A 25537-nucleotide genomic window follows, 5' to 3' on the forward strand; every position below is an offset into this window, starting at 1 on the left:
TACAGTGCTGGTTAACCAACTTCAAAATGGGCATCATTGAGTTTGAAAAAGTACAAGGGCAACTAAAATGATCGAGAAAGGAACACCCTCACTATGAGCATTTGGGGCTTTTTTAAGTTTAGAGGGGAAAAGACCTCATAGAGATGTACTTAATTTTGAATGGGTGGAAGAATTAGCTCCCCAATAATCCTAGAAATCAAATCACCCCATGAAGTTGATTGGCAGTAGGTTCAGGAGAGACCAAAGAAAGGGCTTCTTCATACAATCCTTACTCTGTTTAAAAGAATTCACTTGTATAAGAGGTGCTGACAGCCACTAGCTTAGATGACTTTAAAAAAGAAGGGTTTCAGCCAGATATTGACTACTATTAGCCATGATCTGTCTATGGAATTTCTGAGTGTCAGATGCTGGAACAAACAACCTTCACATGTCCTACCTGTGAGCTTTCTGAAATCCCTGGCCGGGTGCTCTTGCTAATAACAGGGCACGTAATATCTTTGGAGAGATACCAGGGCCGCAACACTCCATCAGGACCCATTGCTGATGCCTGTCTGGGCCTACTTAAAACAAACAAACAAACACCTACCTGGCGCTCTGAGCAGTGCCAAGCAGTTGTTCTAGCTGCCATCTTAATTTTCACAATGCCCCAGAACAACATTTATGTCAAAGGCTTGGTGGGAAATTTAAATGGCACAGCTCAACCCAGCAGTACAGCACTGCTGCTGCAAGGTAAGCCCACCAGGGCCCACTAACAGAGGAAGGGTTCACCAGAGGGGGCCCCTCAAACTTGAAGCTGGACCAGGTTAGCAGGATCCTGTACTAGATGGACCTTTGGCCTGATGCAACCAGGCATTAGCAAAGTAGATTCAAGGGCTAGCAGCCCTGAAGAGGGACTGAGTTTTGCAAATGCGTTGAGGAACCTGCCCCCAAACAGCATCGCCCCCACCTGCAGTGCTGGGGCGGGCAGGGAGCTAAATGACCAATGTTTATCTAGGTGATCTAAGCACTGAATGATGTGATATACTGCAGGGGAAGGCAAGGCATCATGAACTCTCCTCTTAATCTGCTAATCTTGGGCACCATGCTGTAACTTATTGTTTTACAAGAGATGAGGCTGCAATCATGAAACTATGTATGAGATTTTCAAAGCCAGCAATTAGTATTTCACAAGTTCATAGACAGTCATTGCAGTCTTAATTCTCTTAATTTACCAGAGAGGAGAGCGAGAACATTCCAGGGAGCTCATTTAACATCAGAATGCTTTGAATATACAGGAGACAGAGAAAAATGAGCAGAAGGACCGCCAGCCAGCTAGTAAACTTGAATGGGCTTAAAGCAGGACCTGGACTGCCCTAAAGGAGGCTCTCATTCTCAAGGGAATTAAAGCTCAATATGTATTTTAACAATAGATTCTCTCACAGACAGCAAGAAGTACAAAATGATATGCTGAGAGAAGGCCACCGGCTCTCTGGGTTTCCCTAGAGAATCTGTTACCATGTATACTGATGGCAGTCTCCATTCCCAGAGTGTTGGCCATTACGCAGACAAAATGACAATGACCATGCACAAGGAGGTGGCATCAGTAGACTTGGGGGAACCCTAAGGTTTGCAGAAGTACAAAAAAAGAGGAGGAAAAAGACAGAAGCACTGTGTATGGCAACATTTTGTTTCAGGTCCCACTTCTAAGATTTATGTCTCAAAGAATCTCAGCTTCCCCCTCCCCTCCCCAGTTTAGGACAAAGGCCCTGGCCCTCATGATGGCAGAGATTATTTTTAAAACACGTCTATCTGATCTCTATGAAAGAGGGACACATTTCTGTTGCCAGCGTAGTTATTCCAAAACAACAAGAACATCAAGACACATTCCAGATGAGAATCAGCAAACTTTACTGGGTCCTGAGCAACAGTATTAATTTCACCACACTGGAACGCTTTAGAGAACCTCACAGATCGGTAGTCATGTGCGGGTTGTGCTTCAGCTTAAAAAAATACAATTCTGTGTAACGAAGTCCTCCAGCAGCAGGGCTGCAGTGAAAACAGAATCACTTTGGAGTTACCCTATTCCAGTGTCCTTCAACTTTAGAAGGAAGGAGTTTTGTTTTGTTGTTGTTGTTTAAAACACCTTCCTTTAAAAACATCATTATACAGGCATAGGTACCACGTGTACAAAAATTCATAATTTGGCACCCAAATATAACCACGAGGTTGAATGGCACTTGTGAAGCTGTTGCCCAAGGACTTACCAGTAGCCAAGAAAGCACCATCTGGAATAGGACTGTACAGAAAAGTGGGGTGTTTTTTTCCCAGGTCTGCGCTAATTGCCCTTGTCAGCCAAACAAGCTGGGACCTGCAAAGGAATCTGTGAATTGCCCTGTTACCTTTGCATTTCATCTGGTTGAGGTTTTCATCATACAAGATAACTCATCAATAATTTCTTAATCAATCACCCGCACTGGGAAGCTCAAAGGCTCTCTTCATTCTAGTTCTGTTTTCTCCAGTTGCCAAACTTTCAATTTACATCAGGGCTGGGGAACTTGTGGCCCTGCAGAAATTGTTGGACTGCAACTCCCAGCACCCCTCACCATTGGCTATGCTAACTAGTGCCGATGGGAGCTGCAGTCCAACAACATCTGGTGGGCCACATGTTCCCCATCCCTGGTTTACATGAACTAGTTCAGGGCAGCACTGACACGCTACTGACTGTGGGGTCAGACACCTCAAGGCAACAAATGGGTACCTGCCATGCTTTTGTTCCATTCAGGTGCCATTGAAATGAATGGGACTTGCAGATGAGCACAAATGCTCTCAGTACAAGTCCCATTCATTTCAACAGCGCTTGCACAGGAAGCTGGGCAGACTGTCCCCGATATCTGTAAGCCAAAGCAAAATGACTTTCTTACATCCACGCATGCAATGTTGTGTTAAATTCTATCCTGAGACTTAAGTGCATAGTGGCTAGTTCCACGCCCACCCTTCCCCATTTCTCCCTCAAAAGGTTTTTGGTACAATCACCAGCAATGCACTTCTTTACTAAAAAAAAAAACAAAAAAACAACCCACAGGGAATTAACAGCTTCCTCCTTTATTCCCAAAAGAGGTAAATAAGAAGGAAAAAAAATAAAAACTTGATGTCTGTTAATAGCAAGACGGTTTTCTAGTAGCAGCATTACCACTCTGGCAATTTTGGGTTTAGAAGGCAAAGGTGTGAGTTTTGAGCTCCTCTTGAACTCTTGACAGGAAGAGACGTGGCTCAAGATCCCAAATGGCAACATGGTTCCACCCAGAAGGCGCGAGTAAGGCAAAAAAGGGTTATTAGAAAGCTAGTCATTTCTATAGCTTAGTTCAGTTCATAATTCACTTTCACTCCTGATGCAGTTGCAGTCTTCCTCTTGTCCCAAGTTTCTCTCAGCAACACTCTCTACTGGTCCTCACAGACTTGGTATAAGCCAGTTAAGGAACTTCATGGCAACTTCAAAGCCAAGGAAACAGGCCTAGAAGAAAACACAGACAAGTGAGGTGTGGTTCTTACCTTTTGGAAAGAAGTTCTGCTGCTATATCTTTTCAAGGAAAAATACTACTCAACAGGGGAACTTTCAAAGTTGTAATTAACTGTTTAAGGTATCCCTAGGAAGCATGCATGCAGATATTGTGGCTTGAATCCAGAGTTCCTGCGAGTGGAATGTTGCTCATGGGATGCTCACAGTGGAGGAACAGGTAGGGAGGCCATCTTTGCCAATTCCTTCTTCTCCCTGCAGCTCCTGAAATGCTTCTCTGCCTGGTTGGGGGACCCTCTGGAACAGTGTGGGAGGTGGTGGTGGGGGCTGCAGGAATCAGTGAAAATAACCTTCCTCCTAGCTCTAGCGGGAACCTCTCCTGGATGTCAATCCCTTCCACACATAGCAGGAGCCTTTCCATTCACGAAACAGACCCTGTAGATCCAACTCAGTCAATATAAAATGCACTGCTATTTGGACATACTAAGTTTAATATAACTGGTTTGGGTGACCTCATTTTTTTCTTAAAATTTAAAGAAGTGTAGTTGAAATGTCATTCCTTAAAATATTGACAAGTGTTCCAATAATTTCTAAGTAAAGTTTTGAATTTGTTTGAATGTAATATTTAAACCACATTAAGCGCCCTTTCCCTCCTAATCAAATACTTCGGTTCAAATATTTTTGACTATTGGAAAAAACCTTTGAGATATTTATATCTCAAGGTAAAGTTGTGGCATAGTTCCTTAGTAGTGTAAACTCATATCAGTCAAATGAGATGCCAATTGATTTAGTTATGAGACATTTCCCCAGAAAACATTTCAAGAAAAAAAATCTGATTTCAATCTTTCTGGAACACATCATTGCCTTGAGCAAGTCAGTATCTCTTACAAGTAATTTATATGATTTTTCCCCCAAGCAAGTGTTATCATGATGGAATGTCCCTGTATTTCTTCGGTGGACAGGACTGGAACTCAGATTTTATGATGGGAAAGGAGAATGAGCCACAGAAATAAAATACCGGTACAGACCAGGAAGCAAAAGGAGTCACTCAGTTCTGCTGTAAACGTTCTCTTCAGGACTAAGAACAACTGAGGGAGTAGTTCAGCAATTAACAAGATGGAATCAGGTGACTCCCCCCCGCCCCTCCTCTGGAGCAAAGACTGCCACAGGTCAGATTGTTGTGACATATAGACTTCCACTCCAATCAAATTTCCCTTGGAAAGAGCTGAATTTTGCTCTTGCTTAGGGTCTGACAGCCACATTTGAGGGCTTGGAAGACTGGCTGGTAACCAAACCTCTGAATCATATGGCTTGGCTTGCTTGCGTTACCAGAGTTTATTGGCAACATCTACTGGCAGTGCTTGCTAAAATAGCTACTTTGCAATTTACATACCTTTCCTATCACCTAACTAGTGGAAAAGTTTACATTGGATTGACCAAAATCTGACCATGCCTTCGAGGCTGGGATAAACTCTAACATCCCTTTCTCTGTATCATATGGCTTCCATGAATTGTAATGGCGTGTTTTAGTGATTGTTACCTGCTTCTGGCTCTTGTTACGAGCTGAAAAATGGGCTGTAACTATGCCTAAATAAATACATTGTGATTCTTGTGGTACACTCTGGTCTGGATTGTGCAGGCTGATCTGTTAAGGTTGGCAATGGAAGGACTTGCTTTGTTGCAGGAAGCTGAAGGGAGCTGCCCTTTTGTAGAAGGAGCAGTGTTGCAAAGCTCCACATGTCCCAATATTTTAGCTCTCAGAGCCCAACTAAAAGCCACTTACTGCATTGGCGGGAAAGGCCCTGATCATCACAGCGGTGAATCCCTTGTATAGAGACATCACTCCCTCTTCTCGAATAAGTTCTCGCAAAACATCTCTGAACCCATTGGGATACTTTCCTGGAGGAGCTGTTGAAATAGGCAAAAACAGGTTGATTATGGCTTAGCCATCTTCATGAGCCTCAGCCACTAGGAGGCCCTGGACAAGGAAGGCTGCCTTGTATGCCTCCTCCCACTCTCCACTGCCCATCCTGCCCCCTCCCCCCGCAATCCCTCTCCCTATTTATTGAATTTATATGCAGCTCTTCATAATAAATCACAAAGCAGTTTACAAATAAAAATGAAATTAAAAGAATTCCAACACCTCATCACAGTGCTCTAATGTTCCTCAGTAAGAACTATTACTATGGGCAGTAATATTTCACATTTTTGCAGTGCCAGCATCATGATAAGTATTGTATAGATCTTGAAACAAGGGACAGCCCTTGCCCAGAATACTTACAGCAGCATGACACAAGCTGGATTTAACAACTTACCTGGTCACCATAGGTGACCAGGAATTCCATGCAGGCGGTGCTAACCATGAGGGAAGTCCCTCCTCCATGACCAGCATGGAAATGCAGAGGGGGGACAGATTGCTCCCTCTTTCCTCTGTCTGTCAGCTTGGTAGAACACTTTTTTTCCTTTTCTTTTTTTTACAGTAGTCTGCTATAATACTAGAAGCCTGGGTTTCCATGTAGGCTGCTGCCTTTTCCACCATGGCCAGCATGGAAACACATGCTACTAGCCTCACAGTCTTGTAATTTTTGTTGGTTTATTTACAAGACAGGCTTACAGTCTAAATTACACAGATGAGAGAGATAGAAAGAGAATAAAGGCTGACAAACAAATAGAAACGTGTGTGTGTGAGAGAGAGAGAGAGAGAGAGAGGGAGGGAGGGAGGGAGGGAGGAAGGAAGGAAGGAAGGAAGGAGAGGCTAAGGTAGTTCAGGAAAGCTTTCACTGGATGAGGCACTTAAGGAGAGGAAAGGGAGCTGTTCCTTGAATGAAGATCCCTGGAAACAACAGCCTTGCAATTAGCCACTTGCCCACCCATCTAGCAGTTTGCCAGACCCAGTGCTCAAAACGAGTGCAGGTAAGCAAGAGGGATGATAAAGGCTTGACAAGATTGTAAGGCATGGCTGCAATGGTGGTGCTGAACCAGCTTCACAAATAAGTCCAAAAATGTTCTAGCCCATTCTATTTTTTCACTTGCCAGCCCAGTCACACATATGTATGAGAGTCACTGGAGGCATAGTGATGGCCTGAAAGATCCAACTTCCCTTTCAATTTACAAAAGCTTCCAAATTCTTTGCCTGAAGGCAATTATATTCACTGCAGCTGACCAGAGTAGTAGCTATTTACAAGCCTTACGCCCCCTTCCCCAGTGGGCTCCACGTTTGCTTTAAAAAATGCTTCACTGAAGGCCAAAAAATGGGATTGTACCCCACTTCAACTCCAATTTCCATGATGGCCAGAGTCACCACTGCAAAACTAGCAATTAGAAGGAGAAAGACAATGAGAATTTGTTCTGCACTAGCAACCCAATGGCCACAATGGGAAAGAACAGCCGACACACAGCAAAGAAAGATGCAGATGTCTCATCGAGCGCCAGATTAAACCAGAGACAGCCATGGGCTGTTGCCCAGGAATGATGCTCAGAGGAACTCGAAGGAAGACTGGGAGCAAATGGAGCTTGAAAAAAGCTAATCCTCAACTTTGTGCTCTTCTCTTGAGACTATGATGGGACTACAGTGCAACCGGGGGGGGGGGGGGGGTGTGAAATGGCACACCATGGATACTGTTAGCCACACCTCCATGTTTTCTCTAATTACACTGAGGTAAATTAGCAATGAGTCACAGAAGATGCCTGCCCTTAATGAGCCATTGTCTTTTTGATCCAGTTCTCCTGCCTTGTTTTCAGATAACCACTCGGTGAGAACAAGTCTGATAGGAAAGGATGAAGTCCTTGGAATGGGTTGCATATGGGAACTGAAAAACCTTCCCCCAAGAGCCCACCCCTGCAGGATGACTCCTGCCTGGCATAATCTTTATCAGAGCTCCAGCTGACTTACCTGTCTGGAAGCGGGATTTCAGCACATCCGGAGGGATACCAACAGCCCAGTTGAAAATCCCTGCCATGCCACCTGCAAAGAGAATCCTGGGAACACTGAGGTCACTGACACTGCAGAAAACATTGGAAAAGAAAAAGTGAGAAGAAGAGAGAGGGAGAGAACCATTATTCAGTTGCATCTGTTGTCAATTGCTGCTGTTGTGAATGGTCATTCTGCTTCTTTGGCATACATTTTAAGTTTTAATTGAATCATCACAGATGACTTACTGCACTTCATTGCCATTTGACCCAGCTGTTCACAATTTTTTCTCTCTCTCTGCATGCATTCCGAGGGTAACACTTTACACATCTGATGAAGTGGACCCTGGTCCACATATACCATAATAAATGTGTTAGCCTTTCAGGTTAACAAGACATTCTGTGGTTTTCAATACCATTTATAAAGATCAAAACTTCTTGGGACCAGAAAAGCAATAAGAAGGCACTAAACCGTGTACCTCCCAACCCCCAGCAATCTGTACTCTGTACCAAGGAAATCCACATTCTACATTCTATGTTGTCATGAAAAATGACAACGTTTATGTTTATTACAAGGTTGGATTTCTTCATATGGATTTTTTTTATAGGAACCTAGGAGATGGAGTGAGCAAGAAAAGGAGTTGGGAGGAAGGAATGAGAGGAGGAGACACGGGGAACTATGGAGGTGCCAGAAATTATCTTGATTACTAGAAGCTCTGTCCAAAGCTCCATTGGTGCTTCAGTATTCAAGCAGACCCTGCACTGCAGATTGTCCAACTTTTCTTTTACAAAAGCCAAGGTTCTTACCAGAATTCAGCTTCCACGGTATTCAGTTCGTACCTAATATGGATGACTTACAAGTGGAACAGAAGTTACATCCCATGACAGCAGCTTTGTCCTTACATGGGCAACAAGCAGTGAAGGGTGCAATCCTTGCTGATCAGTCACAAATGCATCAGACTCATGGACGCAACACCAAGCAGGTGAGAACAAGGATCTAGTAAATCACAGTCGCGCATATTCTTGCCATCAGGCAAAACCCAAAACAAAGATGTTGTGTATCTCCTTTCACTACTGTTGGTCAGTTCTATTTCACAGTGGGTTGTGTTAACAACAGCCATTACGCCTTTGCAGTGATCCCAGTACAAAACCCACCACTGGCGGCACTGGTAAATTAAACTTAATTTAGAAGTACAGCTGACATGCAGTGTCGATGCTGACGAATATGGAAACTGATCTAGATACAGCAGGAACCTATGCTGACAGACTACCAGCTGTACTTCTTGAAAAGGGAAAACATTTCCTGCTAACACTTGGAACTAGGCAAAACCACACACCTACTATATTTACTATTTGTGGATCCACATATTCTGTCCTTGTGCCACAATCCCATGGTGCATATGTTCATGTCTCCACTTGGGCTGCTTTACAGGGTTGTTACAAAGATTACTGTGATAGAATGTGTGAAGTTCTTTGATCATTTGAAATGCAATATATCAGCCTTCCCCAACATGGTGTGCCCTAGTTTAGGGATGTATGAGAAATTCATTTCAGTTCATTTGTGATCAGGATTTAACCAGTTCGCACTTTCCAGACCGAACACGGACTCAGACACAATCTGCAATCAAAATCCATACATTTCCAGACTTGCAATGTGAAAAAATACGTACTTTTGAAAAATGTGCACAAATACGCTTTAATGAATGGGAGAAGGATGCATACATTTCAAAGATGTGTACAATTGATCTGTACATTTGGAAAAACATGCATTAAAATATGCATGGATTTTCATGCAAAAAGAAAAAAAACCTTGCAATCTGATACAGACTTGAGTTGGAACAAACTTCAAGATGGGATTCAGAGAACTTTGGCAAGCTCAAGTTTTGCTGATTTGCGCATCCAGATGTGCTAGACTACAACTCCTATCATTCTCATTATGGCTGGGAATATGAGTTGCAATCCAACACATCTGGAGGTCAGCAGGTTGGGGAAGGCTGCATTATATACATGCCAAATAATATTGTTGTTTGCATACTACTGCTAATATTATTTTTTGACAATCACATACTATTTTTGCTATGAAGTTTTCACTTCGCGGTAGGAAGAATTTCTTAGATGCATTTGTGGGAAATTCAAGTGTTCTACTTACCTCTGCCCTTGAGGTGTCAAGATATTTTTCAGCCATTCATAGGTCATGAAGTACATCCCACTCGCTGGAACATCTGCTTAGATAAACAGAGGCAAACTCAGAGACATTGGAGACACAGCCGGGGACTGCTGCAACGTTAAAACCCAATATTCTGCAGGGAGGGGAGGCAAATTATTCCAGTTCACCACTGGCAGAATTGTGCAAATGGCACAAAAGACTGCACTAGGCCTTGAAATTAGAATAAGGTGGCCTCGACTCCTTAATTGGGTGGAGAAAACAAGCCAGAAAGAGAGCATCCTCTGTGATTATAAAAATCAAAAGACAGAATTCTGTGCCAGCCTTTTTTTCTTTTTCTTTTTACACAGATGCTTTAAGAACACTTTCCCAGCAATTACCTCTCATGAGGGTGAGCACCGTTCCTTTGTACACGCCTCGAATGCCAGCCTCACGATATATCTGTTTGGCGCAGTCCAAGGGCCCCCCGTATTTAATCTCACCAGAAGCTGCCTGGATCTAAGTGATTGAAAGAATGATTTTCTTATCAATGATAACGTATGCAAATTCTTAAATGGCTCAGTTCTTCCTAAATCGAAACTGCTGAAGGGTGGCTCCAGGAACCTAAATCTTTCCTCAGAAGCAACCTGTAACATGGGACCCATTGAGGGTCCCATCCCACTGAAGATTATACACCAAAATGGTGGAAATGGGATCAAACAAACCGCCAGCTGCTCTCCCTACTGCCGCCCTCCAACCACTCCAGCTCTTTAGCTTCTATCAGCAGGCTTCTAATATCCTTACCTATTCCAAGAAGCCCTAGTAAAAGTTACAAAATCTCCTTTAGTGACTTAGCCTTGAGGGACATTCAAGATGGAGGGCTACTTGGAAATAAACAGGTATGCTATTTCTGTGGTGAACAAGCAATGAATCAGGGTAATCAAGATATTCAGACAACTGAAGGCAGAATAATCAGGGTTTTACTGGGCGTGGGCAGTGGTCTTTTGATGAGGTAGTGAGACCCAAGGCCTGTGACAGGTCGAGAGATGATTTCTGGAGTCTACCTCTTCCCAGGTGCCTGGAGCAAACTTCCTCTTTTCCTCTCTGACCAAGAGGAAAAGATCTTAGTACAGCCTTCCCCAGCCTGGCGCCCTCCAGTTGTGTTGGACTGGAACTCCCATCATGCCCAACCAGTGTGGCCAGTTGGGGAGGCATTCTTAGAGAAAGAGGAGGAACAGAAGAGACTGTTCTTGTCTACTGGATTGGGCCTTGCGGAGCTGTGAAGGGATGTTATAGAGAGAGTGTTATGTGCTTCTTAGCATCCAGAAAGGAGCCGGCGTGCACTGAGGGCCATGACTTCCATGGTTCTGCTGGGACCCACAGACTTTCATTGCAAGGAACTGTAGTGCTGGGGTAATCTCAGAGCTGCAAGGAGGCTGTAATACGGTTGCCAAAGCCCTGACCATGCTCCGCGGAAGCAGAGGGAAGGCACTGCTTTAAGAAAGGCAACATGCCAAAGTTGAAGTACGAGAACCAAGAAGAGAATTACGGGTCAGTGTCAACTGGGATGCCAGTATACACACAATATTCACACGGTGCCACGCATATATCTCACTGGACCTTCAGCTCTTTTGGGAGAACATGGATCTAACTAACTTCAAGACACTAGAAAGGTACAGCAGGATCCCCAAGCCTCTGGCCAGGTGGTTAGGCCACTAACTTGTCTCTCCTCTCCTGCTCCTCCAGTTGCCAATGCACCCCATATCCAGCCATCATATGAACACAGTATCAAAAGAAAACATTGCTAGTGAGAATGGGATGCTGATGGTTAGGAGGAGGGGGCATTGTTGCCTGACAATCTGAGCATCCTCCTCTCCTATATGTGACACACATACACTCTTACCCACAAATACATATACACCTATCCACGTTGACCAGGAGACATCTCAAACGTTTAGAAAACTGGATCAACAGGGGTGCAGTGTTATGCTGACCTCTGGCTGAAGGAGGACATATACACAGTGAATTTGGAGACCAAGGAAATATAAAGGTACAATCGTCAAATAAGCTTTCTGATAAGGAGGATGGATGGATTCCTTTGGCCTCTCTTACCTGCAGAAGGCACTTGATCCTCTCTCCCGGAGCCATGATTGCAGTGGTGAATACCCCAGATAACATGCCTGCTGCAAAGAGTTGGGGATATCTGCACAGGGATGATAGGACATTCATGATGGGATATTCTTTTTTCTAAACACCACGTAAGAAATGAACTTTGCCAGTCCGCCTTACTAGATCAACCACAGCTTAGGAATGATTCTTTAAGAACATAAGAAGAGCCATGCTGGATCAGGCCAAAGTCCTATCTAGTCCAGCATTCTGTTCACACAGTAGCCAATCAGCTGCCTGTGGGAAGGCCACCAGTAGGAAAGGAATGCAATAACAAACTCCTGCTTATGTTCCCCAGCAACTGGTATTCAGAGGTATACTGCCTCTGATGCTGAAAGTAGCATATAGTCATCAGGACTAGTAGTGATTGATAGCCTTCTCCTCCATGAATTTGTCTCATCCCCATTTAAAGCCACCTAAATTGGCTTTAATTTAGGATTAAATTGCTTGGATTCCTGCATTGAGCAGGTGGTTGGACTCGATGGCCTTGTAGGCCCCTTCCAACCCTACTATTCTATGATTCTATGAAATTGGTGGTCATCACTAGCGGCAGCAGATTCCATAGCTTAACCACGCACTGTGTGAAGAAGTCCTTCCTTGTATCTGCCCTGAATCTACCACCAATCAGCTTCAAAGGATGACCCCAGGTTCTAGTAAAAGCTTCTCCCTATTCACTTTCTCCACACCATACATAATTCTGTACACCTCTATCACGTCTCCCTTTGCTCACCATTTTTCTAAGCTAAACAGTCCCATGCATTATAATCTTTCTTCTTAAGGGAGTTGGGTGTGGTGAGCAGAACTGTACACTGCATTCAGAGTGTGGTTGCACCATAGATTTGTATAAGGACAGTATGATATTGCCAGTTTTATTGTCCATTCCTTTTCTAATTATGCCCAACATGGAATTTGACTTTTTCACAAGACCCACACACTGGGTTGACAATTTCATCAAGCTATTCACAACCCCAAGATCTTTTTCTTTCCAAGACACTTCCTTTTCCAAAACAAAAGAACAAAAAACATCATCCACAAAAATAAATATATTATCAGAGCTATTCATTTTCAATGTTAAAAATGCTGATTATGTGCCAAGAAAACCAACATTCTGAAATTTTTTTAACAATGCAGTTAAATTATAATTTCATCATTTCATTTTTTTCCAATTTATATCCCACCAGGTGCTTCAAAAAGAGCCTCTGGGCAGCTAACAACAATTAAAAACAATAAAATCCAATTAAAAATACAGAGACAGCATAAGCTACAATTACAAATCCATAGTGGCAGTAGATTCCAATAAATCACCACAAATCTGGAATAAAATTCATATTTCCCCAAACACCTCACTGGGGAAAAATGGTCTTGACCAACTTCCTAAAAGCGAAAACTAAGCAGACCTTCCAACCTTTCCATAATGAGGGGGCCATGACCGAGAAGGCAGTTCCAATGAAAAAAGGAAAGATGATTCGTTCCGATGAAACTTAGTTCAGATGAAAACGGAAAGAGTGTCATCAGAATGCTGGGGACATCTCTGGACACTTCTTCCCAGTGATTTCAAGTGAAAGGGAAAAGGAGAAAAGATGAAACCTTGTGGCACCTCCACAGGACAGATTCCACGGAATGGAACATCAGGGCTCTATCCAATGTTAAACCTACTTAGAGCAGACCCACTGATATGATTACAGTCCTATTTATTTCAATGGGTCTACTCCAAGCAGGGCTAGTTTTGGATACAACCCTCAGCTCCCAAACACCACATTTGAGAAATAAGAACCACAAGGAGATCATAGTCAATAGTATCAAAACCAGCTAAGAGATCCAGGAAAAGAACAGCCACACATTCCCCAGGGCAGAAAAGGCAATTTCCATCCCAGAACCAGGCCTGAAGCCAGGTTATCTACATCTTTACCAATACATTTCATCCAAAAGCCCCTGTACAGCCACCATACCCAGCATTCACCTTGCCCCCAAATGGTAAATTTGATACTGGCCAGTAATTATTCAGGTCCAGGGCATTCAGTGATGGCTTTTCTTTCTAAAACAGCTTTAGCACTGCCTCCTTCAACAGGAAAGGAAAAACCATTTATTTATTTAACTTATATCCCACCTTTTGGCCAAAAATGGTGCTCAAGATGACTATCTGCCAAAGAGAGGCATTTACCACTCCCTGGACTGTCCCAGCCAGCCTCCTGCAGCTGGCCCAAACCAGCCAAAACAGGCAAGGGTTCCATAAACGTTGTTAGCCAGACCACTTCAAGGAGTCTGTCTCAAGAACTGAGACTCATCCAAGCAAATGCAACTAGCAGAGGACTCCTCTGGTAAAGGAACTACAACTAGAAAGGTGGATGCAAGGATTTTATGAGCAGCTTTGTGCAGAACAATGTATATGCTTTATATGGAACACAATTATTTGTGTTTAGCAGAATTTGTAATTTTTTCCAACAAGAATGGCATGATTACAGAAATGTATTCCCAGATTCCATGCAAAATTTAGATTGGGTATAGAATTCAGCATCACCCTATCCCTCAAACAAGAACGCTGTAGCACATCCATGCATATCTGCAAGATGCTGCCAAAGGAAGGTAAGGACTGGACAACACTAGCAGCTAAAAGTTGGGTCTTGCAATCAAAGACAAGGCGCCATTCTTGAACATACTCCTGAAAATATTCTGTTCCTTGAACCTGCTGAGGAGTACATGATCACAAAAAAAAAAAATAGTGCAATACATGCAGGTCTTAAATACATCTTTAAGTACATCAAAGAACAAGTTGTATCACAGTAAAGCAGGGCTGGGCAACTTCTGGATGTTTGGGAGCCAATGTTGCCCCTCTGGAACCCACTGGGAGCTGCAGTCCTGCCCCCTGGTGTCGCACCGCCAAATCTACTGCTGAAATTAGGTGGTGCAGCAGCAGGAGAATGGAATAAATCGGCAGTTTGCCACTAAATTTCAGCGGCTTGCCACTGAAATTTGGTGGTGCAGCAGTGGCTAAATAGGCCCTTTTTTGCCACCACTGAAACTCAGTGGCAAACTGCCAATTTGGGTTTGGGTTTTTTGCTTCTGCTGCTGGAGCAAATTCTGCAGTGGGGCCGCATGTGGCCTGCTGACCATGTGTTGCCCACCTCTGCAGAAGAGTTTCAAAATAGGATGGGAAATGCTAGGATGTCTATGGTTCACTAGCCACTATTGCAGTAGAAGCCCTGTTGACCAAACTGCAGCTACTCAAACCTGCCATCCGTCTCCAGCACAGCCCTGTATAAACAGCACTCCCATTTACAGCCTGGCCCATATCGCTCTATTTACAAAGAAGCAAGCCCCATTCATTTCAGCAGACTTCCTTCCAATTAACTAGGAATATGACTGGAACCACGTGGCCCTATCCTATGCAGTATGTCTCATTTTCATCAAGTAAGCGTGCACAAAACTGAACAGCCTTAGTAGACCAAAAAATGAAATCTGGCAACCATGATCTGGATGTAGGGATGTACGAAACTCCCCTTATCTGGCTCTGCCGGCTTCCGCTGGGGGGGGGGAGGTGCTTCCCCCGGAATCCTCCCTGGCTGGCTCCGCCAGCAGCTGGGCATCCGGCCGCTGGCTAGCAGGGACGCAAATGGCGGCGGCCATAGCCGCCATTTGCGTCCCTGTAGTCAGCCGTGATAGGCTACGTAAAGACTTACGTAGCCTATCACGTCTGGCTTAAAAAAAACAAAACAAAAATGCGCGTACGCAAATGCTTTCCTTATTTTTGGCTGTCTTAGTCTACGTAAATATTTACGTAGACTAAGACGGCCAAAAATAAGGAATGCAAATGGCGGCGGCCGTAGCCGCTGCCATTTGCGTACATGTATTTTTTTTTTTTTTAAGCCAGACGTGATAGGCTACGTAAGTCTTTACATAGCCTATCATGTCTTGTAAAAAAAAACAAAACCCCGACAGGATTGCAAATGGCGGCGGCGGCAGCCGGTCGGAAGACCAGCCGCTGCCACCGAAGCCGCCGCCGGAGCCGCTGCTGCCCGGAAGATCCGCCCCAGGTGAGTCTCGTCCCAGGGGGGATCCGCGGGGGGGCGGGGGGGGCAGGCCGTTCCGCCACAGATTTCGGGGGGCTGAATGTACTGGCATTCGGCCTCACCGAGATCCGTGGTGGAATTCTCTGCCATCCCTATCTGGATGTCCTTAGCTATTTGGGGAACTGAGGGTGTACTGGACAGATGGGTACATAGTAGGAAGGACAAGTTATGTACATCACTGTGTGGGCTCTCTGGAATAGTTGTCTTGGCATATAAATGTGGTATATGTATTCAGGCTCACTATTAAGAGAAAGTGTTACGAACCTCCCATTATGTAACATACACCACTCATCTAAAACATACTCCTTCCTAAATAGACATACGTTTTGCCTGGGAGGAGAAACTGCGCAATAACAGCCCACACAGTGTCTGTTTATAGCCAGTGTAATCAGTCCCATGTTTCCAGGAGCTTTGAAACTTGCTAGATTTATTTGCGCGTGCGTGCGTGTGTGTGTGTGTGTATGTATATATATATGGGAGGAAAATAACACAGCTCTTGGCTGCAGTGCCAGAATGTGTAATTGAAAAAAAAAATCACAGCAGGCAGGAAAGCCTCAAGAACACATTCTGAAACGGTCTGAACAGCTCCATCACTCACGTCAGGATGTCATCAGGAGTTCTCTGCTGGAGTTTCTTGCCCAAGCCAAATCCAAAGAAGCAAACGGCAAACATGGGGGTCACTCCAACAATTGGAGCCGCCATCCCTTTATACAAGCCACGGGCTCCCTGCAAGACACAGCAAGTCAGCAGATTAGTTGGTTTTTCTGTATCAGTTCACAGGGGAGGCAATTCTACCAACAGGTACAGAAGCAAATGCTGTCCAAGGTAGTCCCAGCAACTGACAGATTGTTCTGGGAAGGAGAGAGATTGCCTTTGTCTGAAACCATACATTCTGAACACAAATCAGAGAAAGAAAGGCTCAAGCCAGTTATGGCAGCCTTCCCCAACCGGGTCTCCTCCAGATGCATTGGACTGCAACTCTCAAAATTCCCAGCTGGCATGGACAATGGCTGGGAACCCTGGGGGTTTCAGTCCAACACACCTGGAGGGCACTGGGCTGGGGAAGGCTGAGTTATGGGCTTGTGCACACACTACGTTTCTGGGCAGCCCTGGCAATCTTCAGAAGGTGCCTCTGGATTCCTCCGCTCTGCTGTACTTGATTTATTTGTTTAAGTTTATGTCCACTAAAAACACTGCTCAAGGTGGCTAACAATGATAAAATACAGATAAAATAAGAAATTATAATTAAAACATAGAACAAATAGGTTAAAACCCCACACATGAAAAGCACAATTTAAAACTCATCAATAGAAATAATATTGAATAATATTTATAATTATCCTTTAGCTATAGTTTGGGCACCACTGTATACAATAATGCCCTTATTCTGCTCCATAATGGTGCTGGTGACAGTCCCCTTTAATTTAACTGGAAATAGGGATATGACCTAGCAGCCAATAAAAAGGCAGAGAAATGCACTATTTCACGTGGAAGCTATGTCACAGATCAAAGTAATGTAATACTGGGTGCGTAGTCTTGTTAAGGTACATCTCTGATGTGGAAATTTTACCAGAAACTATTACAGTCAACATTAAGAAGATTTAAAAGGATGACACTGACTGCAACACTGTTAAAACAATGCGGGGGAGTTTATAAACCACCTGCACAGTTATATCTTGCATTATCACATGGTATTCAAGCCCAAAGGCTAGCAGCAGTAACAATGTTAATAGTCCCATGTGATGAGCCACTGACTGTAACGACCCAATGGTCCACAGGATCAAGAGATAAAGTGGCACAGCGCATGTCTTCCTCACATGCTGATGCTGCTAGTCCACGTGAACTAACACTTAATGACTGGGTTCACACGAAAAACCCACCCATCGTGGCTTCTTCCCCCACACCCACGCATGCTGGTCGCGTGATTTGCATAATTACCTGCAATGCTGCACGGGGCGCAGCGGGGGTAGCCTCTTACCCACGCCACAACCCATAGGTTGCAGTATGGGTTGTGGGGTGGGTGAGAAGCCTCTCTGCTGCACCACGTGCTGGGTTCAGATCATCTGAACATGGCCACTGTAAAGACGATCAAGCCGGGTCCCTGACAGAACATGAAGTTTGTAGATAGTAGGAGTTCTAATTTTGAGTGCAGACCATCCATAAATGGTCAGGCTGTGAGTATTCTAAGGCAGTCATCATTTGATCTGTCTGCTAAATATTTTTTAAAGCACACACACACCATATAATTAACAGCCTATACTCTACAGAGCACTCCACATACACATATGACCTTGCTTAATGGAAACAGATACTTTCTCCAGCCTCCAAACTCTAATTTATCCAAATTAAAACGACTCTGTTTTGTACTGCAATCATTGGCTTTGCAGCAAAACTCTATACAACACGCTGCCTTGCGCTGACTGACCCTTGATTCAAAAGACATTCAATTCTGGATTGAAGGACTTGCTTACATACATAATTAAAAGAATCAGCATTCTGAGGAAATACATACTTAGCCCTACAAGAACTAACCCGGCAATGAATTTTCAAGGTGAGCTGTATTTCTTGCTGAAAATCAACCCTATTTAATTTTGCTTAAAAGCTGGGATGAAAAGACATCCAAGAACACAGAGGTGCATGTCTGCTGTTTCTGTAAGGCAGGAGTGCAAATCTTCAGGCTTAGGGGCCAAATCTGACCCTCCTGGGTTTCCAGCCCAGCCTTCCAGGGCTCCCTAGAAGGACACACCCCTTTCCCAGGCCCTACCCCCATTGCCGTAAACATTGGTTCTTTGGTGCTTTCCTGGCTTTGGTGCAGTTTGTTTCCCCATTCTAAAGGTGGAAATGCCTCTCCTAAGGCTTAGTTACTGGCAGTCAGAGCTTGAAGCTACATTGGCTGCTATTTGGGGTATTTTAGCCCTGCCCCTTTTGCCACTGGCCCCACCCACCAGTGGAATGCAGCCCCAGAGAGCTTCTCCAAAATGAAATTTGGCCTTCAGGCTGAAAGAAGCTGTGCACCCCTGCTTTAAGGTATATATAACATAAGGCACACCCACCCACACACTACTGCATGACACCCGTGGATGCATGGTAGGATCTCAGGAATCCCAGCCATGCAACGCAATCCTATCCATGCTTACTCAGCAATAAGTCCCACTATGCTTGGTGGGTTTTACTCTCAGGCAAGATTGCATAGGATTGTAGCCTTAATTTGTTTTTAAAAATCTTGATATATTTCCACAAAATGTGTTACAAGAATTATAAACCAAGGCATCAAGTTTAACATTTGAAAAAGGGTATGTTTCACCTCTTATGAGCAGGGCTGGCCCAAGGCACTTTGCTGCCTCAGGCAGAGCAGGAAATGGTGCCCCCCACCCAAGCCAAAGTGTTATGACAAGATCCCTTGAAATTGCCTTGAATATCAGACCATGAAGTTAGAAAAGGGGTGGCTCCAGCCCTGCCCACCACCACCTCACCCCCATGCAGTCCCCGACAGATTTCCCCAGCTGGAATACAGCCCAGGGGGATGGGAAAAGCTTCCCCACCTCTAGTAGGACAGCCAAAAAGTGCTAAAGAGCACACGACTGATACAATTCAACTACTGAACTCCAATACATAAAACAAAATCATATATACATTTTATTAAAAAATGTAGTCATGAGTATCTTACATGGAATAGGTTCAAGTATACAAAGCCTAAAGGCTGATAAGCAGTTAACGCCTATGAGAGAGCCAACAACTGAAATGCACAGATGTTGGTTCATCAGGAACCTTGACTAATGCAGCAGGAGTCTAAGGGTTACAGTATTCTAGCACATATTTTTCCTGGTGAAGGAATCCTCTTCAGTGGGCAAAAGGATACTGTATATCATCCAGAAACCCCTACAAGAACAACTGTATACACATCACATGCATACAGACCTACAATCATGTGTACACTGTACACAGATTATAATATGTTCAACATAATGGTCACATTCACATATCACAATAAACTATGGTTTACCACGACGTGCACGACCCACGGCAAACCTCAGGTTCACACACTTCTTTGACATGGCCAGGATGCCTTCAGAAACTTTTAGTTTTGTTTTTAGTAAGCCAGAGCTTCCCATCTCATCCGAACTAGGGACTGAGGTTTAACACTAACTATAATCAGGTTCAAAATAAACCAACTTCAAACCATGGATTATGAATCTGGCTTTTTAAAATTTACAGTTAATGGTTCAGACAAAACAGGAAGCTGTGATTCACCAAAAGCAGAAGAGCTTCTCAAGTCTCCCTCCCAGACATGCAGGAGGATCAGCAGGGATGAGGTGAGTGCTTGAATTCGTGGTTCTCTACAGCTTGTGCATTTCTCGATAAACCATGATTTATCACGATGTGTGAACAGCCCCCAAATGTAAGATGTCTCATCTTTGCAATGACATGTGCCTAAGAATTGGACAATTACCTTTACTTTTATAGCTAGATAGATCTCTTCTCAAAAAGGTTTTCAGCTTCAACCATTCAAACTGATAACCCAACAACATCTCAGTCTCAAGGGAGATATCATTCCCACACAATTTCATTCCAAGAAGATACATGAGAAAGTGACATCTCTGACAGATATTACAACTGAGCTGACATAATACCTCTTTCATAAGAGTCTTTCTGAAACAGTCAAAGGTCCCAGAGTAGAGTGGAAGCTGTCCCGGCAAAGGTTTTGGTTGTGTCTGTAGCCTAACCTGCAAAACAAATTGAGAGAAAACAGTTCTAATTACCTCATGCCCCACACACATATTTTCCTCTCTGATCCCACTTCTTATTTGGGAAAACAGATTGCTACATAATTTTTTATTTATTTATTTATTTAATTATTGCATTTATATCCCGCCTTTTTTCCTCTTGCAAGGAAAATGGGGGTGATGGAAGGATACTTCACCTGCTTGAGTGCCTAGAGCATGGGTGGGCAGATGGTAGATCTCCAAAACTTTTGGACCAACTCCCAGCATTCCTGACCACTGGCCATGCTGGAAGGGGCTTCTGGGGGTCGATGTCCAATACATCTGGAGATCTACCATCTGCTCACCCCTGGCCTAGAGGCAATTGTTACTGACAGGCATTCAGGTTAACAATAACCCTGGAGAAGACCTGCAGAGAGATAACAAACAAGCAAAAAAAACAAGCAAACAACCCCTGCCATCAAGGCTAGGATGGTCCCTATGGGCAGTATCTCCCAAAACTCAGACCTGGCAATAGCTGGGAGAATAAGGATCCAGGTAGATTTAATTTTGGAGGGGGCAACCTGGCCTGTATTACTGAGACCTAGATGGATGAGCTGGGAGGAGTTGATCTCTCGCAGCTATGCTCACCTGGGTACTCAGTTCAGCACCAACACAGGCTCAATGGCTAGGGAGGGCTTGCAATGGTCTATTAGTCTACCATTTCTCTCACTCGGCTTCCTGCCAAGTTGGATGCCGGCTTTTAGTGTTTGTACCTGGTGCTGGATTATCAGGAGAGATTAGGAATTCCATTGGTTTACCAGCCATCCCGTAGCCCAGCAATCTCCTTGCCTGAGCTGATGGAGGTGGTCCAGGATTGGTGTTGAAGATCCCCAAGGTGATTGTCTCAAAAGCTTTCAACATTCATGCACGGCTGCCTTCTCTGGGCTTTAGGAATTAGCATAATTCTCTCTAATCTTTGTAATCCCTCTAAGAAAGTTATTCATTAAAGCATGTGACCATTTTTGACAACATTTGACTGGTCAGTTGATTGTGAACACAAAAGAGAAAGTCTAATTGAGAAAATGCACCTCTGAAATCCATCTGGTGAGGTAATGACTGGTAAGTTCACCTGTTGTTATTGATCACACTTAGAATACTGTGTACCGTTCTGGTAAAAAAAAGATATTGTAGAGCTGGAAAAAGTGAAGAAGAGGGCAAAAAAAAGGATCAAGGGGCTGGAGCAACTCCCCTATGAGGGAAAGTTACAACAGCTGGGATTGTTTAGCTTGGAAAAAGGGTGAGGGGAGACATGACAGAGGTCTACGAAGTTATGCATAGTGTGGAGAATGTGGATAGGGAGATATTTTTTTCCTTCTCTCATAATACTAGAACCCGGGGTCATCCCATGAAGCTGATTCGTGGGAGATTCAGGACATATAAAAGGAAGTACTTCTTCACACAGCGCATAGTTAAACTGTGGAATTTGCTACCACAAGATGTAGTGATGGCTACCAACTTGGATGGCTTTAAAAGGGGATTAGTCAAATTCCTGAAGGAGAAGCTATCAGTGGCTACTAGTCCTGATGGCTAATATGTTGCCTCCAGTATCAGAGGCAGTACGCCTATGTACACCAGTTGCTGGGGAACATGGGCAGGAGGGTGCTGATGCACTTGTGTCCTCCTCGTGGGTTTCCAATCGACAGCTGGTTGGCCACTCTGTGAACAAAATGCTATAATAGATGGACCCTTGGTCTGATCCAGCATGGCTCTTCTTACGTTTTTATGATCTCTCAGTTGATCAGTATTCTCCAGCAGTACTGATACTATTGATTTTGCCTTGGTTATGGGAAATACATAACGGTTCAGTTTGTGGGAGCTCTTGTGTCCATTCTTCTAAACAACAATTAGTTGTTATATATGTGATCAAACCAACATGCAAAAGACAAGTCCTCCAAATTCCTTTTATCTGCCCTTTGAGAATAGAATGCGATAATCTCTCAGCCTAATGATTAACAGGAGGGATCATATAAGGGTAAAGATCATTGTTCTTGATCTTCCAGGAAGCAAGAATTTCCAGCTCATCAAATTAAGACAAAAGATGTAACTGGCAGCATTTGAAAACAGGATTAAAGTGTTTTCACACAGATCACAAATCTATGAAGTGGGAACAGAACATTACAAATTGGTCACCAATGGTAGAAGGCAAGGCAGCATAACTCTGCAAATAAAAATAAATTCTAAAAATCTGCTAAGTTAGGTCAAATTTGGGGCTAAGAAAAACTGACTTTGCAAATTAAAAACAAATTTGCACATATATGTTAGGTTTGCACAGGTTGTTCTGCTTCTTTGGAACTTCGGGAAAGAAAAGAAGCTAAGGAAGACACACCCTGAAAATCCTAATCATTAATGACATTCATTTCTTGCATCTGTACCCTGTCTAGCTCTAGGGAGCTCAAGGCTGCATACATGGTTCATCCCATTTTATCTTCAATGATATGCTGTGGGTTGGGCTGGGGGAAACTGATTAGTCATCACCTAGTGAACTTCATAGCTGAATGAGGACTTGGACCTGGAACTTCCCAGTCTTCATTCAACACAAACCTTTACGGTATTCCTCATCCCCCTGAGCTTCTTTGACCCCATCAAGCATTACCTGCATACTTTAAAAATATATATTCACAGCCTTAAGGACTAGGATCTTGCTTTTTTAAAAAGAGAGCTGAAATTCTTAGGATGCTGAACTCTGTACCAAATACCAAATTATTCTGCAGAATTCACACACCTGCCAAAAGATTGCCAGAAATTTTTTTTGCTTAGTCTCTCTTCACTCCAACTGATGCTTCTCCTTGGTCACAGCTCACACATTTCAGACAACAGGTTTATCCTGTTCTCCTTCTGTTTGGAAAGTAATGTAGAAAAGCAAGGACAAAGTTCCTGTGTCGCAAAGCAATTTCACCAGATGGCCTATGCACTCAAACTACATAGTTAGAAACCTCCAATGCAATGCTCTGTTGAGCCATGCAAAAATGGTTGGGTGGGTATTTTAAGGGTATCTCAACAGCAATGCTACCATGGTGCTCCAATAAGCCACAAAAGGTCTCTAAAAGCATCGATATGGAAGGGAAACGATGACTTGGTTTGCACGACATGGAATTATTTAACCCATGATGACCTGCAGTGCTCGCAGACATCACTTTGCATATCCAACTCCGGCTCAGGAGTTGTCGTGTCATGCAAGCCTGGGTTATGCGATGGTTAAGCAACCCTAGCATAACCCATAGTCTGTTCTAGGGTTATGAGAGACTTGCTTAACCCTCGCAAGCCGGGTTCGCACAACACAACCCCCAAGTGGGAGTTAGATATGCAAAATGGCAACTGCATGCACCGCAGCCTCCCTGTGGGTTAAATAACCCACTGCGGGCTGTCATGTTGTGCAAACCGGTCCTATATAATTTCGAGCCAGGAGGCTTTGGGCCCAAAGAAAAAGAAATTAGAAAATCAACAAAAGCAAACTGCAAAAAAATAACAAGCCCCACAAAACACACTGATTAACTGGGACCCCTTTATTCACCACAACACTCTTTATGAAGAAGGACTCTGGACCTAAAACTCCATGGAGGCTGCTTTGTGTCCTAAGTACCACATCCTGCCTAAAATGTTTCATCTTATGCATTAATGCCAGATGATGCAGGCCCAACGACAGGCACTCTCTGTGGCTACCGTGAAATTTTGGAATACGTTCACTAAAACTGAAGCTCAGGCATCTCCTTTACTTTCTTGTTGTTGCTAGTTCACGGTGGTGATGCTTAAACAAGGGAGCTGAGAATTTGATCTGTGAATATGGGGCACAGTTCTTATCAGTGGTATTTACCAGTTGCAAGTTTAATTATTTTATGACTCAAGTTTTCTCACTGTTGCAACCTGCCCTAAGCAGCATGCAAAACCAAGCAATGTTGTTTACAGAGGTATACCTGAATTACCAGCTGTACATGTGTGCAATTATGCCTGCACTCCTGGTGAAATCTTCACATGTCCCTTCACCTTATGGGGTACAGCCTCACTCACATTTCCCAGTATGAATTACAACACTGGCGATATCCTCTCACTTTCTAACACTTTAACAGTTCAATCCAACACACATTTATCCCATTGGGAGGGTTCACATGTCACAGTAAGCCAGGGTTCCTTTGGAGTGATGGAGCAGCCTGGGCAGGGTTATGCATGTGACTTGGGGACCAGGTCAATATACTCAATGAGGTTTATTCCCTGGTAAGTGTGTTTAAGATTGCAGCCTAAATTAACTTTAGGAAACATCAGCTTCAGCAACAGCACCTCATGCTGCATTTATAGGCTGCACTGCCAGAAGGGAAGCCTGGAAGCAACAGCATTATACTGAGGACATTAGCCTTCCCCAACCTGGTGTCCTCCAGATGTTTTCGACTATGCTGGCTGAGGATAATGGGAGTTGTAGTCCAAAACATCTGGAGGGCCCGAGGTTACCTAGCCCTCTCTGGCACTGCACTATACCAACATAGGGCACCACGAAGAACAGAGATCCAAAAGCCTGAAGTTCTTGTGTCCCCATTCATTCTCTTGACGCATTTAAGCTGGTTCCAAGTCCTTCTCCGTAGATGCCCGACGGGAGCCGAAGCTCCTCGGAGCCCGCGCCATTCAAAGCCCCTCGAGAAAAGCCATTCATTCTGCGGGGGCTCTCCGCCCGGTGCATGCCGGGGGTGGTAGTTCACTGACCTTCTCTCTTCCTACGTCTCTCCCGCCAGACCCGCGCGGTGCACATCGGGGCTTGTAGTCCCCAATCCCCCCCTCACCTTGATGGTGTCCAACGGGTGCCCCACGAAGACCAAACAGACCCCCCCGAAGCCACCCGCGAAGAAGTTCTTCAGGGGGCTGACGGGCGGCTGAGAGGGCTTCGGCTGCTCCGCCATGGCTGCTCCGGAGGCGAGATCGACCGCCGGCCCTGTCCCACCCTGTCCGCCTCCCGCTGAGCCGCTCCGAGCGACCTTTACCCTCCTTTTCCCTCCCCAACCCGTTTGGACTC

At 44.2% G+C, this 25537-nt stretch overlaps 1 protein-coding gene across 2 annotated transcripts; it reads right to left on the minus strand.

Annotated features, from left to right (window-relative positions):
* Positions 1 to 1136: 1136 nt before the first annotated feature.
* On the minus strand, positions 1137 to 25537 carry SLC25A20 (solute carrier family 25 member 20). Of its 2 annotated transcripts, XR_014788586.1 has the most exons (10): positions 25308 to 25537; positions 20410 to 20502; positions 16377 to 16504; positions 11658 to 11748; positions 9947 to 10064; positions 9552 to 9624; positions 7386 to 7495; positions 5277 to 5401; positions 2698 to 3490; positions 1866 to 2533 (listed from the first exon to the last, which is right to left on the minus strand). XR_014788586.1 is itself a non-coding variant. In XM_084840639.1 (9 exons), the coding sequence occupies exons 1-9, from the start codon at positions 25422 to 25424 to the stop codon at positions 3428 to 3430; spliced, it is 918 nt and encodes a 305-aa protein (XP_084696765.1). In that variant the 5' UTR covers positions 25425 to 25537; the 3' UTR covers positions 1137 to 3427. The 2 variants fall into 2 exon arrangements, 1 of the variants encoding a protein (XP_084696765.1); XM_084840639.1 differs by having other exon boundaries at positions 1137 to 3490.

This window comes from Heloderma suspectum, chromosome 2 (genome assembly GCF_057233095.1).
Source record: "Heloderma suspectum isolate Gila_16-S chromosome 2, 16-S_ref, whole genome shotgun sequence".
NCBI classification, from domain to species: domain Eukaryota; kingdom Metazoa; phylum Chordata; class Lepidosauria; order Squamata; family Helodermatidae; genus Heloderma; species Heloderma suspectum.

Bases quoted from the DNA above. Each gene is read 5' to 3' on its own strand.
- SLC25A20 (XM_084840639.1), bottom strand. From the start codon at position 25,424: ATGGCGGAGCAGCCGAAGCCCTCTCAGCCGCCCGTCAGCCCCCTGAAG. The intron at 9,625-9,946 runs GTAATTGCTGGG...TTATCTAAGCAG, and splicing joins GGTGCTCACCCTCATGAGAG to ATGTTCCAGCGAGTGGGATG. The intron at 5,402-7,385 runs GTAAGTCAGCTG...CTATTTCAACAG, and splicing joins GAAATCCCGCTTCCAGACAG to CTCCTCCAGGAAAGTATCCC.